The sequence below is a fragment of the Doryrhamphus excisus genome, linkage group LG5 (genome assembly GCF_037039965.1).
Source record: "Doryrhamphus excisus strain RoL-2023G ecotype Guam linkage group LG5, RoL_Dexc_Guam_v1.1, whole genome shotgun sequence".
NCBI classification, from domain to species: Eukaryota; Metazoa; Chordata; class Actinopteri; order Syngnathiformes; family Syngnathidae; genus Doryrhamphus; species Doryrhamphus excisus.
In genome coordinates this window covers 23096014-23113218 of record NC_136361.1, presented here as the reverse complement: position 1 = coordinate 23113218, position 17205 = coordinate 23096014, and the positions used below count along the sequence as shown (strand labels likewise).

Sequence of the window (17205 nt, the reverse complement as noted above, 5' to 3'; positions counted from 1 at the left end):
ACCTCTGCTTGCTTAAATATATGTTGTGGTGTACCCCAGGGTTCAATATTGGGACCAAAACTGTTACATAAACTATAAATAAATGACATGTGTAAAGTCACAAAAGACCTAAAAGCTAGTATTATTTGCAGACCTCATTTTGTTGTGGAGGAAGCATGGAAGAGCTAATAAGAAAAGTCACAGATGAAAAATGGTCACTTCACCCACTACTTGCGCTACAAAAGTAATTTCTTGGGATAATTCATAACGCCACTTACAGAAAACACACAAACTCTTTATTCCTAAAATCACAGTTATTAAAATTTGCTGATCTGGGAAACTTTCAAGCAGCTAAACTTATGCAAAAAGCAAACAATAATCTGCTACCCACAAACGGAATACAATTCTTCTCAAGGAGGAGAAATACGACCTTGGGGCAAAGATAAGACTTTAAACATTTCTATGCATGAACTAAAAACTTGAGCATTTCCGTATGTGGAATTAAACGATGGATCGGACTGAGCAAAGAATTCAAACAATGCACTAAAATGAGCCACTTAGAAGTTGATGTTTACAAAGTACAAGTACAATGTACACTTGAAGTATTACTGTACTATCATCCAGTTAAACCAGTAGTCAATCTGAACATTAGCTCACTATTGTAGCGAGCTACCACACCACACCCAACATTCAAAATAATACTGACTTAACGTTCATATTTAAGTCAAAGTTATTGAAAAAATTGCACAAATTTACATTTTACACTGTTGGATTTCTTTAAAAGCGCAGCACTGGACTGCGCATCAGATGCGCCACAATGCGCGTCATGCACCACGGACGCCACCTCGTGATTGTTCATTCCACTGAAATCTGCCTGGCACTGTGAAAAACACTTTTGGTGATGTGTGTGCACTGTGCAGGGTGCGCTTCACCTGCGCCAAGAATAGACCAGGTCAGATCTGTCGAGCTGGTCTGTCACGAAAGTATCTAGCGCTAAGCTGAAAATGCGAACACCTCACATGGTGCGCCGTTACGCCCCTTGTGGCGCAGTCCAATCTAACAAATTGGCTGCGCACAGTGGTGCGCTGGACCAAATTACCGTTTAATGCTTGTTTGCAATAATTTGCTGACTCAAACTATTTTGTCTTGCTCCCATTTTGAAGCTATACTCAGAGCCTCCCGAAGATCCAGTGCAAAATGTAAATTATTGCGATTTTTCAACCGGTCTTGAAATTTTTATCAGGACTATATCGGCTGCGGCTCGACTACAGCACCGCATATGGTGAAGAACATCTTCCAACATGTGTCTGAATGAATACATGTTAATACAAATAAGTAAATAAATGAGTCTGTTAAGAAGAAAGAGGTCTTGCTTTGAGCACCACACGGGCCACTGTTTGATCTATAGTGCTTTGCCTTCACCCCTCATACATCACAGGATGTTTCTTCAAAGGCACTCTGGGCCCACCATCCACCAGCCTACTGAGCTATGCACTTTCAAGCTGCTTCTCTTGACTTATTTCTGACACATTATTTTCTCTCCATGCGCAAGAGCAGCGTTCCGCCATTGTTCATAACGATGTTTTGTCATTAACAGACGAGGAGGAAACTTAACCGATCCTTACGATCAATAGTAAATTCACAAAACGTGCATTGATTTGCACCTGACCTTAAAAGGGACGCGGCCAACGTAGATAGATATCCATCAGCGAGGCCTGATTACAGAGTGCAGGGTAGAAAGATAAAGCCTGCAAAACATCGGTCAATAAACATCCTGGGAGGCTTCATTTGCTGCTGCATTTCTGTCTTGCTGCCTCCGCCTCTAATAAAGCACCACAAGGCCAAATATTGTTTTTTTTATATATATGTATATATATATATGTACAGTCTCCTCGCACACTTCAAATATAGCCTCTGCCATTACGAGGATAATTATGCTCAGAGAAGTATTCATTTAATAATGTCATTATTGAAGATACAGCACGAGTCGTTTTTTTTTATGTACATTTTAATGACTGATCCCATGTGGTTTTATTTGTACACATCCTTAAAATGACTTAATCGCTTAAATGTTTAAGATTATCAAACTAAATGTAAATATTAGTCGATGATAAAACAACTGAACACAAAATGCAGTTTCAAAATTGAACTTCTTATTATTGCATCCAGCTCAGGGTTCAATTCCACCCTCGGCCATCTCTGTGTGGAGTTTGCATGTTCTCCCGGTGCATGCGTGGGTTTTCTCCGGGTACTCCCACATTCCAAAAAGGTTAATTAGCGGCTCCAAATTGTCCATAGGTATGAATGTGAGTGTGAATGGTTGTTTGTCTATATGTGCCCTGTGATTGGCTGGCCACCAGTCCAGGGTGTAACCCGCCTCGCGCCCAAAGACGTGAGGAAAAAGCGGTAGAAAATGAATGAATGAATTATTGCATCCATTTATCCTCATTTGGGGGGGGGGGGCTATGCTGGAGCCTATCCCAGCTGACTTAACCTTACAACAGGTTGCCTTAAGTGAGGCAAGTGAGGCCTGCAGTTCTTTGGATGTTGTTGTGGGGTCTTTTGTGACCTCTTGTATGAGTTGTCGCTAGTTGGCCGTTATCAACACTGTTCCATGTTGACGTGTGACAAAATTGGACACTTTTCCACAACTCTGCGTATATAAACTTTACCATAGTTTTACCAACCGTAAAGTTAAATGTTTCTTAAAATAAGAGTGTAGAGGTTAATGTTCATTTACTGGGGTATTGTCACCTATGACAGAATGAGAGTAAAACCGTCACAAAATAAACGAAGCAAATAAAAAAATAATTACAAGCCTGATTCCCATTGAAGAGTACGGCATTATATATAAAAAGTCATTTTATTTGCAGAAATCCAAGCACTTCTCCCAGACAAACTGCACTTTGAGCCACAGATAAAATGTGTGTGTGTGGGGGGGTGAGAAATAATTCTCTCATCAGCACAACCAGCAATGCATGCAACCGTGGGCCTAGACGGAGACCTTAAATTGATGTCCCCAGAGTAAGAGTTTATCTTTGTGGCTCCGCCGCACCTTCACTATTCATACAAATAGAATGTGCATAACCACAGCGGTGCATTATGCGTGGCCGCATGCTTGATGAATAGGAAACTCCAAACAACTGAAGCAGAAAAGATGCTCTTTAAAGAATTACTATTACCTCATGAGTGTGCCAGTAAAATTTGGGAAATAGCTTCGTGGCTTCGTAATATTCCATTTGGTGATTTTAAATTGCCGAGCACCGAGATGAAAAATGTCCCAATCAAAAACAGCGCCACACTTATAACCGTTGGCATGTGCACAAATATGTGCTTCATTGCACACGGAAATAACAGGTCTATGTGGCCAAGGATAATAACAGACTTTGAAAGTCTCGGTGCTGCTGGTACTTCGGCCAGTTTCTTGCAGATTTGTTCATTATGTGGATGTTTCATGTTGCACCTGACGCTGTGCTGCCACACTGAAACCTGCACTGAAAAACACAAGTGTGAGCCAACATCGCATCCAATAACACCACAGCCTCTCTCCTCCAGTCTCCCAAGCAAACAATAACATCTACATTTCAGTATTCCCGAAAAGGGAAAAGAGCCACTGAGCAATAATCCACTTTTTTCATCCCTTTGAAACAATAGCCCTTATTAATTTTTCAGTAAATCCCCAATTAATGGCCTTGTGTGGAGAGACTACACGCTGCTTCACATTTAATAGGTTGGGGATTCTCCATAGGAGAGGAACTAGGGGTGCGTACATTACAATTTTATGGCCGATCGCCGACCTTTAACCATTTAGGAGCCAGCGTTTTTGCAAGAAAATCTTCAGTTTTTATATTACTACAACACCGCGATCCTAATGAGGATAAGCGGTATAGAAAATGTATGGATATATATCGATGGATGGATATTACTACAAGTATTTCAAAATTCTGTAGCTTAAAAAAAAGTTTGTGATGGGAGTAGATTCACTCATCTCATTTGCATATTATGACATAACCAGGTTCAGGACTTGTCTCCATGATATCTAACAAGCTGAAAATGTCTGATGCACAAGTGATACTCCTCATCTCTCAAGCAAACCCAGCCGTCATCATAAGGTCATCACGCTATTAGTCGGCAGCGCATTCTGCCTCGACTGTCACTATTTGTGTTTTTTTTTATTTTCAACAACTCAATCCCAACCCCCCCCCCCTTTTTTTACACTTTTCTTATACATACAAGTGGGGGCAAAAACATCCAGACGCCCGGATGCTTCCAAAATATTTAATTTGAACCTTTGACACAGAACCGCCGTAGCCGAGAACGTCACTCGCAACACGACAGTAGTGAGCGTTGGCCACAAAGAAGAATAGTCCCACATTCCATTAGTGGTTTAATGAGTTTTTTTCCAGACTCCCACCTCACCCACAGCGCCGAACAAAAACACCACAAGTCAACTCACATGTGACACACAACGTCAACTACCCACTGAGTCATGTGGGCACCAAAATAAACGTGTACTCACAACACACGGGCTAAAATTGCACCCATCTTTTTCCATCAAAAAGCATGCTGGCTCATTATGGTAATTCCGGTCCCGGCAGCAGTTTGACGGCGTTACAAAGACGGACGACAAAGTTCTGCAGTACGGTGATATTTTATCTGACTATTTGGGTGTTTTTTTTTTCTGTTTCCTTCTGTTTCACCGTGTTTGTCAGATTTTGGTTGTGTTTTTCCCTGAATGCAAAATATGTGGGGGATTCCTCTTGGAAGTAAACGCGGGTGGACATCACATCCTCCTAATAGTCAATGTTTTGTAAATCCCACATCCTTTATTCATGTACATTTGGGGTGTCTTGCTCATGAACTGTAAAATTCAATTTCGTTTTTGAGAGGATCTCTCGTTATTTACTCACGCAAAGCAACCTCACTTGTTTAAAGGGCTCACGAAAGCAGGAACACGAGCACACAGCATATTGTGTAACACAACTAAAATACAATTATAGGTAGAAAATCGGACTAAGAGTAAAATATGGTGGTGGTGGTGTGATGGTCTGTGGCTGGACCTGGAAGACTTGCTGTGATGAACGGAACCATGGGAACCAACGAGTTTGAGGCCCCCGCCTTGATATGAAAGTTTAATGTTAGTGCGGCCCGCGCAAGTTTGATATGGATGCTGTATGGTATCATGTACCCAGAAAAAATTATTACGTTTGATTCATGTTCATGTTAAAGGTTAAATAACTGTTAATAGTTATCCTCCCTATCCGTGTGGAAGTGGTAAGTTTTTGGCTATTTAAGTTTAAAGGAAATAACTTGAAGGCTACCGTTTAGGTCGCTAGCTCTCTAGTTTGCGAGTTAGCATGTGTCTCAAGACCCTGCAGTTGCGCAATATGTTGTAAATAAAAAGAGTATAAATGTGACTATAGTCGTGTTTTGTCATGTCTACAGGGCTCTAATAATGCTTTGTTCATTTTAATCTGAAAAAAATAATTTGTCTACCCACCAACTATATGTGGTTTCTTAAGTTTTTATTATTTGCCGTTTTATTATTATTATTATATTTATTTATTACTGATTGATTTTCTTTATTCTTGATTTGTTTATTTATTTTTCATCTTATTTTGTGCATAAAAATAAAAATTAAGATATTTGAGAACAGTGGAATGTTTTATCAGAGATTTTATTGTAGAAAATCAGAACCAAAGCACTGAAAAAGTTTGTATATTTTTCTGTTTTTAATAAATGTGTTTTTTTTTTGTTTTTTTTTTGGAAGACCTGATGCGGCCCAGCCTTGCCCAGACCCTAGCCCCAGTGGCCCCCAGATAAACTGAGTTTGAGACCCCAGCTGTATATAGTTACTATGTGTATATCTGCATCCGTAACCTTGGGCTGCTGGTACTTTCCTAGCCATTAGATGCTACCTGTTGGACTGTAACTGCAGATATAAACTGCTGCTGCAGCCGTTCGAGGACATTTACTGCTTCTTCCTATCAGCAAGACTGTGCCACCTTGTTAAAATAGTTATGAGCAAAAATTAGGCATGCTTTTCAACAGAGAAGGGACAGTGTTTGGTGAATATAAATGAAACTACTGTCAGGCTAAAAAGACTGATGTATACCGAATGGTAATTTTATAAAAAGATTATTTTTAAATATCTGAATGTTCTCAAAGTCAGTGTTGTACCGAGCATAACAATTTTGCTCAGACTTATGTGAGGTCTGCATGGGTGGAGCTCAATGAATCAATGAATATAATGCCCTTCATTAGTTTTTAGCAATCCTTTATAGAATCAATGAAGCAAGCGCACCAAATAAAGAACCCTTTCCAACTAATTCTTACAAAACCCTGCTCAAGCCTCTTGATAATATCTTGCATGATGTTATTAAGTCGTGCGTTGGAACAAATACAGACATAAAGCTACCGTACCTTCCTAACTTCTTTTGTTTTGCCTCACCATACTTGGCCTCCTGCTGCTCTCGTGTCACATATCAAAACTTCAGTCCATAAACACAAACAAGAGCAGCTGTGCTCAGCATTGCAGAGGAAGATTTGTGAAGGTGCCTTAATACGGCGTCGCAGGAGAACAACACCGCGTCGTCAACAAACCGCTCACTCGATTCCAAGCCACAAAAATATATATCTTCTATCGGTTTTTATGCAGCGTGTCATTTTATGATACTTAACAGAAATTGCTCAAAAGGTTGGATAATATATGAGTGTACATTGATCATCTTGACTGTGCGGGTTGCGGTAGATTATAACCGAAGCATGGCTCGTGACAAATGGATGCATGTGTTCTTATCAGCCAAAATGCCTGCAGGCATTAGGCACAGGTTAATCTCCGCTGAAAAGGGCCCCTGAGAGGCAGAGCACAGTCCATCTTGAATCTCTTGGCCTTGACTCGGGAACACACGGCTCCTCAACCCATTACATTTAATCTCAACAAACCGTGAGACATTTTCTTCCCCAAGACAAGATATTGCCAATCTCCTGCCCCAAGAGTACTGCTTATATTAAAACTGATACTGGAGAAGAAGTGACTTCATCAAAACCAACAAAGTATATATAGCTACTGTGGACCTGGTGCGGCTTTAAAGCCGAAATACGCCATCACATCTGTATTTTCTTTTTAATTCTCCAGGAACTCAAACCTCCAGACACCACCTACTACCTTCTCATACTTACTATTGAGAAGATCAAGAGTGGCAGTGGGATGATTCCCAACATCCCCTGCAGATAGTCCATAATTACACATGCAAAATGTAATCCCGATCAGCTCTCGCAGCTTTTCCAATCTGTTTACATAATCACATCGCGACAAGGTCTTCATCAATGACACAGTGGCCATTGGATTACTGAAACTCCAGAGAAACTGATATGCAGCCACTTGTCACCGTGTGCCATCCACGTAGAATAAACAAAATCTGTCTTGTTTTTTGATGAATATCTAACCGCGGCAGATGGGCCATTCCCATACAAAGTGATCGTCAGCGTTTATTTTTCATTTATTCTCTGCTTTTCAATATGCTGGAGACTCTCGCTGCGTTGCCCTTGTCTTCCTCCTGTGCCTTCGCTTCTGTTTCCCATGAAGTGCTTGCTTTATGTGTTCCCCACAGAATTTCGATGGGAAAGAATCAAAAACCAATGCACCACTTTAGGTTGAAACATTTCCCGCAACATCCGGATCACTGTGTCTCCTCCTGCCTCCAACAACAACTTAGCAAGGAAGTTTTTTGGTCGGGAATCGGGAACTCCAACCACTTAGAGTCTTAGGGAATTGTAAACAAATATGGCTTCCACTTATGAGCCATTACTGGCAACGAACAGAGAAGCAGAGCTTCAGGGAGGGAAGAGAGTGTATCTGGCTTACAGCCATGCCCATATAAGGAAGTAAGCCCCTTTGTGACATCACAAAGGAACAGTTTCGCAATGTCCGCTGAAACCGAGCATTTTGAGCCATCCTAAACTTTTTTCAGGGCTCACTTCCAAATGCACAAACCTCATTATCTGAAACTTTGGCATTGATTAACACCAGAATACAACATTCTAACGACATTTACAGTATTGGTCAAACAAGTGGAAAAATAATAATAATAATAATAATAGGCCCCCTTTATTCTAACAGGGCTACGTTTTAGATGACACAGGTGAATTTGTTTTGCTAGAAATGTTGCTAGTTCCCATCTGGCCCGCATCCATGCCAAGCTGGTTGGAACAATGCGGACAACGGAGCTCTGCAAAGTCATGCGAGGATCAATTAAAAAGGTCTCAGACAGGTTCCTATGTAGGCTGAGAACTGTCTGTGCTATTGTGTAACTTAAATGGCAGTTTTATGTGTGGTGTCGCCATGACAACCGGTTATATGATGTGCAGTGGAAGAATAAATGTAAAGAGTCCACAATCCAAAAAGTCACAGTGGTTCTTTAGATCTGTCATGAGTGGGGGGGGGGGTGCTCCACGGACGTTCACAGTGTCAGTTTAAAGGATGTTTCGGAGTTTTATTTGGCAAAACGTTTCCAGTTGACAATGCAGTCTGTGCTTTAAACACGGGGGGATAGACGCAGCTGCACAACTGGGCGACTATCGTTAACTGAATTTCGGAATTTAAGAATGAAAGGGGGGGGGGGCACTGCATCAATCAGTTTGTTTTTGGTTATTTTTCTCTTAGGGAATTTCCAACAAGAGAAACAAGTCAAAGGTGTAAATATATTTTAAATTGTGTAAAAACCATCAGCACCAATGAGCAACACCAGCTCTATGCTTCTTCCTCCTGCCTTCCTCGGTGTCACCACACAATTTCCCTCCTCCTCACCATCATCATCATCACCCACCTTTTTCTTCCCGATTCTTGGCTGGCTGACTCCCTAATAAGTAACAGAACAAGGAGGATTGGCAGTGCCCCCCCCCGGGTTTGACATTGCCACATTGTGGGTGGCGATAAAACAGCACTGTGCTCGACTCTGCTCGACTCCACTTGGCTTATACTTTGCTGGATGCTGCTACTCTGCATGCAGCACATTCCATCCACCCCCAATCGACAGACATGAGAATTACTCAGAGGGCGAACAATCTGCATGGTAATTGAAATCTGTGGGCACCCATACTCACACACACACTCACACACACTCTCACACACACACACTCAAACGCTGTGTGAAAACACACCAGCTTTGGGAGTGGTTGTGTATGTCAATTGGAATTCATCTTAACTGGAAATTAGAATTTGAAACTATAATTGTTGTCAACATGTTGCTGACAATGAAGGCAAGGGACACACTGTGACGTCTGTACCTACACCCCCACTTACACAATCAAAAAACATTCAATTGAAGTGTCATGAAAGACACAAAAAAGGGAATTGAACAAGAAAAAGGCATCAATTCCAGGGTGAGGAAGTGTTGCCTCATTCAAATAGGAAGATCCAACTTGAATACTAACAAGACCACCTCGCACCTGCCTGCAGTTCCAGGTCCCAAAGACTGGTTCAATAACCCGGTTACTCATTATACAAAACCAACTCCTGCTCAGGTTGCAGGTGCGATGCCGAGAAACACTTACAATGCCTACATGGGGAAAAAAATGACCTGGAAAAGGAGCCCACACGCTTCAGGGTAATGCAGGGAATCGAACCTCAACAATTTAGTAGTTGGCCTACTAATCAAAGCAGCTCACGTAGGCTATTAGGAGAAGCTCCTCTAAGAATATTTATTGAGAGGCTCCCTGAAAGCCCGCATTGAGCGCCAAACCGCCGAAATGCGCCCCTCAAAGTCCCTCCAGAGGTGGGCTATTCCACCTATGTGCACCCCCCCCCCCCCCCCTTGATGGAGGATGCGGAGTGTTGCTGCAAGGCTTCTTACCTTCCACGCAGGTGAGCATGAGTGAAAAGAAGAGATTCCATAAAACAATCCTCGTCCTAATCCTCATCGTGGTGGTTTGAGCTCGGCCACATTGAACGCATCTCCGCACTTCCATGGATCCTTCGTAGCATCCTTCCCTGTAAATCCGCCTCATTGTGACAACTAGATAAATAGAATCCCTAACCTATTTCTCTTCCCGGGAGACCCCCCCCCTTCCCCCCCCTCTCAGGAGGACGGACAGGTAATGCAGTTTGCGAGACGAAGACGAAGTGAACGAGTCTCGAATTTAGCAGAGGACCGAAGAGACCTGGACCAGGGCTGCTGGAGCATGTCTGCTGAGAGCGGCATCAAGTGTGCGCGTCTCCGGGCTCATGGTGCGCTCTGCACGGCCCCCGGTGCTCCACATGGTTGGATTCCCTCCACAAAAGCGGCTGGCGGACGCACACAAGTCCAGCCTACACTATTTGAATGGTGCCTTTATCGATCTGCACTTGTGAAGCAAGCGGAGAGAGAGAGGGAGGGGGGAGAGAAAGAGAGAGAGAGAGACAGAGAGAGAGCGAGGGAAGGAAGGAGGGGGGGCGCCCGTCCTGTGGAAGTATGATGTGCGCGCAACAAATCATGAAGTGGACGTGGGTGGCGAAGGAGGCCGAGGCACGTCGTCTTCCGGTGTGAAGAGAAGTGTTAATGAGGCTTGTACGTGTCGGCCGAGGTACCCCCCCCCCCCCCCCCTTTATCGGCAGCATCGAGTCCCGAATACTAATCATGGAGGAACTTGATGCACCCCCCAAACTTCCATTTTTCTTGATTGTGGGCGTAATGTGTCCTCGGGACATTTGCAATGCAAACATGGGACGATGACGGCGCAAAGCCTCGCCGGGCTGCGGTGGGCCTCTTCTGCCATCTAGCTTCCAAAGAGTCCCAGACCTGCACCGGGCGGCACGGTAGTGTGGAGGTGGACCTGATACTGGATGTGTTCCGTGCAGGGGCGTCGCTAGATTCGGAGGACAGGGGGGGCTTAGCCCCCTGGAGATGCACAGGATATGAATGAATGTAGTAGATGTTCAAAAAAATCCTAACTTTCCCACTTTTGGACAGATTTAGTAGAGATACTCAATTGTTTTAGGCCACCATTAAATGTACACAAGTACACACAATCTACACAGTGGACAGTGATCAATGATATAATAATCATTATTATATTATTAATTAAGATATGCCTTTATTCGTCCCTCAGTGGGGAAATTTGTCTTTATTTTAATTATTTAATTATTTTAATTAGGCTAATTATTAGCCTATTATTATTACTATCATCATTCTTCTTCTTCTGATTATTACTAGTAGTAGTAGGCTAGTATTAGCCTGCGTATTGGCTTGTTTATTAACATGCTTTTAGATTTTTTTTGCACCAAAAAATCTATAAAAAATGTAAAAAATCTATAAAAAATATCAGCTGAAGCCCCCCTAAAATACGCCTAATGACGCCACTGGTCCCATAACATACGACATGCTAAGATCTGATCATTCTACTGTACCCCCCTCTAGTGTGGCTGTGGACCGATCCAAATACCAATATCATCAAAATAGCATCAAAACACTTTAAACGTCAGACCACATCAAATATAAAATGTTACTTTTAAAGTGAATGTGACACCCAGAATCGCTTATCGTCACTAGGATTACGGGTGTGCTGGAGCCTACCCCAGCGTGAGGTTGTTGTCTGGAAGCCTGGATGTGGAAAGCTACTTAAACCATCAAAAGTTGTCTCAGATTGACTGACTGACGACTTGCAAGTCATGTTGTTGAAAGTTCAAATTAAACACGTTGGAAGCGACTGGATTCAAACGCTTGGCGGGCAAGATGTGGCCCCCGGGCCATAGTTTTCCCACCCGTGTTATATTGTCTTGTATTATTTATGAAGGGTAGATTCAGAGGGTCACTCAGGCCCTGATTTTCATGTTAACGGAATTGTGGAGATAAAGCCAATAAAAACAGAATCTACTGTTAAACATGGAATTTTGCTGATAAACTGCTTTCGTGGTAACGAGGAGGAATGTTTGCGGGGGAAAGTATTTCCCTGGCGGACCGCTCAATTGTGGCGTAATCTCATGACAAACACTAACACCCTCCCCAAAATAAACATATCAAGATGGCGGCTTGAAACACCTGTAAAAAAAAGTCCTCTCTTTTAGAGTGTGAATGGAAGCTAGCTTAGGTTAGCTTAGTTTAGCAGAGCATGCTGGTGTGGCTGGTTGTGTTCTGGATGATGTTTTAACACGGTGTTGTCTTTTACCGTTTGGTCATGTAAGTCCCACGTGTGTTACTTGTTATTTTTGGTTGTACTGTGAGTGACATAGGCATTGGGTATTGGGCATTGATAAGAGATTGATAAGAGATTATCTACCAATAAACTCTCCAATTATGGAGATTATGAACACAAAATTAGGGCTTTCTCCCACTAATGAGTTCCTAGTTCTTCGGTGTTTCAACCGTATGTTTTAGCATGCACTTCATAATATGGTGCGCTTCATAATATGGTGCGCTTCATAATATGGTGCGCTTCATAACATGGTGCGCTTCATAATATATATGGTGCGCTTCATAATATGGTGCGCTTCATAACATGGTGCGCTTCATAATATGGTGCGCCTTATGTATGGGTTAAGTGCAGAACTGGACCCCGCCATTGAAACCTTATAAATCTTTGGTGAGGAAAATACAATACCTTTTCTTTTGATTCTAATTCCAATCAATACATTAAAGACAAAATCTGATCTTGACAATTTTGAAGTAAAACGTATCAGTATTGGCAATATTGGTCCCGTATTTACTTGGTATCGGGTCGATACCAAAATACCACCCCTAATGATCTGTGGAGTAGAGAGGCCTAATCAATATCAGCCATGGCTTCGATCAATGATGTGGATGACTTCCTGTTTGAATATTTCACAATTAATAATCACATGTGAAATGACCTCCACAGAAATCAATATCCTGTGGCACCATATTAGTCAGATTTATTAGTGTGAAGTCAGCTGGGTAAGAGGACACCTTTTATAAAATGTCATAAAAGCTAGCGGGCAGATAGGAGATTATGAAAACTGTCCATGGTGCTGAAGCCATGCGAATACGCTTCAGATTCGTATAATACAATATGACGTAAGACTTTTAACACACACAGACACTGACTTGATACAATGGCATAATACAAAAGCATTTATAAGACTGAAAAGTAAGGCGTGAAAAATATCAATTCATGTATTCTATACTGCTTATCCGTGCCCTGTGATTGGCCGGCGACCAGTTCAGGGTGTTTTCCACCTCTCGCCCAAATTCAGCTGGGATAGGCTGCAGCAATCCTACGACCCTAACGAGGATAAGCAGCACGGAAAATGGATGGCCGGATGGATGCTCATCCGATTCAGTTCGGAGGGAGCGCTGGAGCTGGAGCTCACCCCAGAGGCAGGGTCCACCCTGGACTTGTTTCCAGTCTATGACCAGGAAAATATCAATAATCAGCCATTCCATCCATAACTATGAACAATTTAGAGCCTGCTCTTAGCGTAACATGTTTCCCTGGCGTAAACCCACACAAGCACAAGGAGAATATGCAAACTCCCCCCAGGAGGGTCCAAGCCCAGGACTGTAAACATTATTTAGTACATAATGCACATAAAAAGTGAAACATATTGCTCTGTTGCACTGTGTAACACGGCAAAATTTACATTTTTATTGAGGCAGTATTTTTGACTGAATACCCTGTGCAGTTAGGTAAGAGATGACCGGCCATCTTGTGTTCTGTCCACAGGGAAGTTGTGTTAGCAATGAATGTGTAATGTTTATATAATATATAGTACATACATATTCAGCAAAACTTATTACATACTGACGTACTTCTTGACATATTGGTTGTTTTATAAAAGGTACTAAATGACTGGCGCTATCCAATTACTAAAAGCTGTTTTTAAAGGTGTTTTCATGCAACTGTATAAATGTTCTTGTCTATGTAAACTAATATGTTTTACTGGATATTATACATATTATTGTATTGTCTAATTATGCCCTGTTTATGCTTAAAATGAAGTTGTAAATTGATTTTTGAAGTAGTTGCAGACCCCAGGAAGAATAGATGATGCCTTTCCAAAGCTAAAGTGAATCTTAATAAGCTAAACTGAATGAAAGTGTTCATTTATAACATATTTCATATAGACTTATTGCATTTTTATATGTAAAACTGATGTTGTACTCCCACCCAGCTGTTGGGATGAATCATGTGACCTTCATATTTTACAGTATGTTCATTTTGTCTAAACTGTAACAAACGGAATTCATTTGCATATAATACACAGATTATCATTTTTTCTGCATATTTTGCATTGGGCAGGCCCGACAACCTCTTGCCCTGCTTCCCCTGCAGGAGAAAATGCTGGGAAACAGTTTAATCATGTCTAATAAACAAGTACAGCGGCCAGTGGATTTATTATTGCTCATTGGATACATATTCAGAAAATATAATCAAACTCTACAGGGAAAATATAGCTAATTATCGCAGCCATAATGGAATTTTTTTTTCCATATCGTTTAGCATTCTTTTTAAATAATGTAAACCGTCTTATCATAATATCATGACTTTGTTGATATAATATTATATTTTTTTTAATATCATAATTTATAATATCTAATTTTCCAATATTACAACTTTATTTTGTTTTCTTTTTTATTAATATGAAAACTTTGTGCTACTTAAATGACATTATTTTCCCTTATATTACAAGTTTTTTTTCTTGTTAGAATATGACTTTGTCATATTTTGACTTTATTCTCATAAATTACGGCATTTTTTTTCAATTTCTGCTGTTTTAAAAGTTTCCACTTCTAGATTTTCTTCTCAAAATACTTTATTCTTGTAACATTATAACTGTTTCCGCAACCTAATTTTCCAAAAATGACAACTTTCATAATATTCTCATAATATTCCAAGTTCATAAAAACATGTAATATGCTACTAAATAATTATTCTTCTGATAATACTAGCATCTTATTCTGAAATTTGGGAAATGCATCGGCTGTGGCCAACACGTAGTGCCGTGCTTCTCCAATAGAGAAGGGCGGGCCTCTGCCTTGCCCCTTTTTTTTGGTGATCCTTGATCAACAGTGCAGATAAAATATGACTAAATATTAGAGTAATAATCAAATTCCTTGAGATGTGTTTGAGAACGTGTGATGTAAATAACGCCAGCACTTCCGTGAGCTTATTCTGATTTATTGTGCATTTTCCAAGCGAGTGTAATGCATTATGCTTTGTGCACAATCTCATTTGAAACGTTTGTGCGGACAGCTTGATACGAATCTATCACACGCAGCTCATTCTAACTGAATTGCGACTACATGAGTGATAGAAGTGTGTTCTCTCTGTGGGGCTGTTTATCTCAATGGTTTATGCAGCAGAAGAAAACGATTGTGTATCTGCGGCGTGAAGTGGAAGGTCCCTTATTCCCTCCTGGCATCAGGATTCTTGGTGTGTCTCTAAGGCCGCCGAAGGCTGCTCGGAATGTATGGAGACGGCGGGCAGCTTGTCTTTACCACTGTAATCGACAGGTGGCCCCGAGAGAGTAGGCTTGGGTCATATCGATGCCTCCCGCCAGTCTTCGCTTGATGCTTGATGAGCAATCACGCCGCCTCCTGCCCCTTCCTCCTGCTCCTCCATTTGTCTGTGTTTCGGTATATGTCGATATAGGACTTGAACGTACTCACAGTTGCATGCAAGTTAAGTATGGGATGGGCTGTGAGGCAAAAACTCGTGCTAACGGCGTATGCAGAAAAATTGAATGAGTTTGAAGATCAACGTAACTCATAGGACGCTCCAATAAGATATTTTTTTAACTAGATTAAATTGTTCAAGATTTTTATTTTATTTTATTTTATTTTATTTTATTTTATTTTATTTTATTTTATTTTATTTTATTTTATTTTATTTTATTTTATTTTATTTTATTGAAGGTTCGGAAGGCAGTTTACAATCAGGAGATAATGTTTCCAGGGATACAATTTTTACTCTTAAAATGATCTTTACCATTTTAGATTCTAAATTAATTTTCACAACAACTCAATCAATGAAATATCTGGGGAGATGAATGTACATTTTTAGTGATGGCGGTACAGTCGCAGGTACAGGTATGCATATTTAAGCACGATTTGCCTAAAAATGTATACATAAACAGAAATGGCTCTCGCAACAAGTTCAGCAGGACAGATTTCGATTTAATAAAGAAAATTTCATTTTTACATTTTGTGATCTTGAAGCAAAAATGTAATGATAATTTATTTCCCATGTATTTGTATTACTACAAAATATGCAGTTGTCCAATCATTTATCATTTATAATTGTGTTTGCATCATTTTGTGCCATTTTGTGTCCAAATGTAAGTATTGACTATAAAATTTTGTGTTTGGATTTACTTTTCTATGGGAACATTTGCATTGGTTAAAGTCCATTTTGGTTTAAGTTGGAATGGATGAATGACGCTAACCAAGGCACCGCTATATATATATTTGCTATGATATTTTTATATAAAATGTTACAGCAGTGTTATGTCCTATTACATAGCTTAGCATCCACAATGAGTAGGACCTGCCCAAATAATAAACAAACAGAATATAAATAAATATTATTATACGGATAATTATGTGTTGGTCTGTTTATAAATATTTTTCAATGCGGATTCATGTTTGTCCAAACATTAGTGCACCTCCGATTCTGGAGGAATGGACATACCATTGCAAAGAAAAAGAACCGGGCCCTGAAGGCACCATCCACCGGAGCTGCTCTGATGACTGCATGGACTGGCTCGGCCCTCTGAGACAGACGCCGTTGTGTTTTGATTAGCGGTGGCTACGTATGAGTGCTGACGCCTGGGAAGGTTTTCATGTCACACGGAGACCACGGCACTCTTGCCTTCCTCGAGGGGCTTTGGAGAGACTTTTGAGTGTCTGTGTAAACCTGCTTGATATTTCGGTGGATCGTATGCACGCTGGAGTGCCCGTGCATGTGTAAATAAGAATGTCAGGGTATTTTTGTGTACATTACATGTGTTCCCTGTGGGGCCCCCACGCTAAAAAGAGTACATGCCTGTTTGCATAAACGCCGCACACCTCATAACACATGAGTGGAAGTGTTCACGGCTGAGTAGAATTTCATTTGTGGACATGTCTGTTTATGTGCTGAGGCAAAGTGCAGCTGGTGGGGGGTTGATGGAGTAAATGCTGAGGTCAGATTAGCCGGCTTGACTTCGCCAGAGGAATCTGTCCGGTTCTCGCTGCTCCTGATCCGCTGATGGGTCCTGTTGCTCCCCTGCTTCGGGTCTGTTACCGACAA

The 17205-nt window shown here is 41.2% G+C and overlaps 1 protein-coding gene and 1 long non-coding RNA gene across 4 annotated transcripts in view; both read right to left on the bottom strand.

Annotated features, from left to right (window-relative positions):
* LOC131105461 (CUB and sushi domain-containing protein 3-like) overlaps positions 1-10345 on the bottom strand; it is a 234974-nt gene extending 224629 nt beyond the window's left edge. For 2 of the 3 annotated variants that reach the window (XM_058053596.2, XM_058053597.2), the window contains exon 1: positions 9834-10345. In XM_058053596.2, coding sequence (XP_057909579.2) covers positions 9834-9987 — 154 coding nt within the window. In that variant the 5' untranslated portion in view covers positions 9988-10345. The remainder of the gene's footprint in view (positions 1-9833) is intronic. The other variant, XM_058053598.2, reaches the window with a different exon arrangement.
* Positions 10346-12743: 2398 nt separating this feature from the next.
* The window catches only part of LOC144898536 (uncharacterized), a 32343-nt gene continuing 27881 nt past the window's right edge, over positions 12744-17205 (bottom strand). Inside the window, exon 4 of the long non-coding RNA XR_013627429.1 lies at positions 12744-13321. This is a non-coding gene — a long non-coding RNA (uncharacterized LOC144898536). The remainder of the gene's footprint in view (positions 13322-17205) is intronic.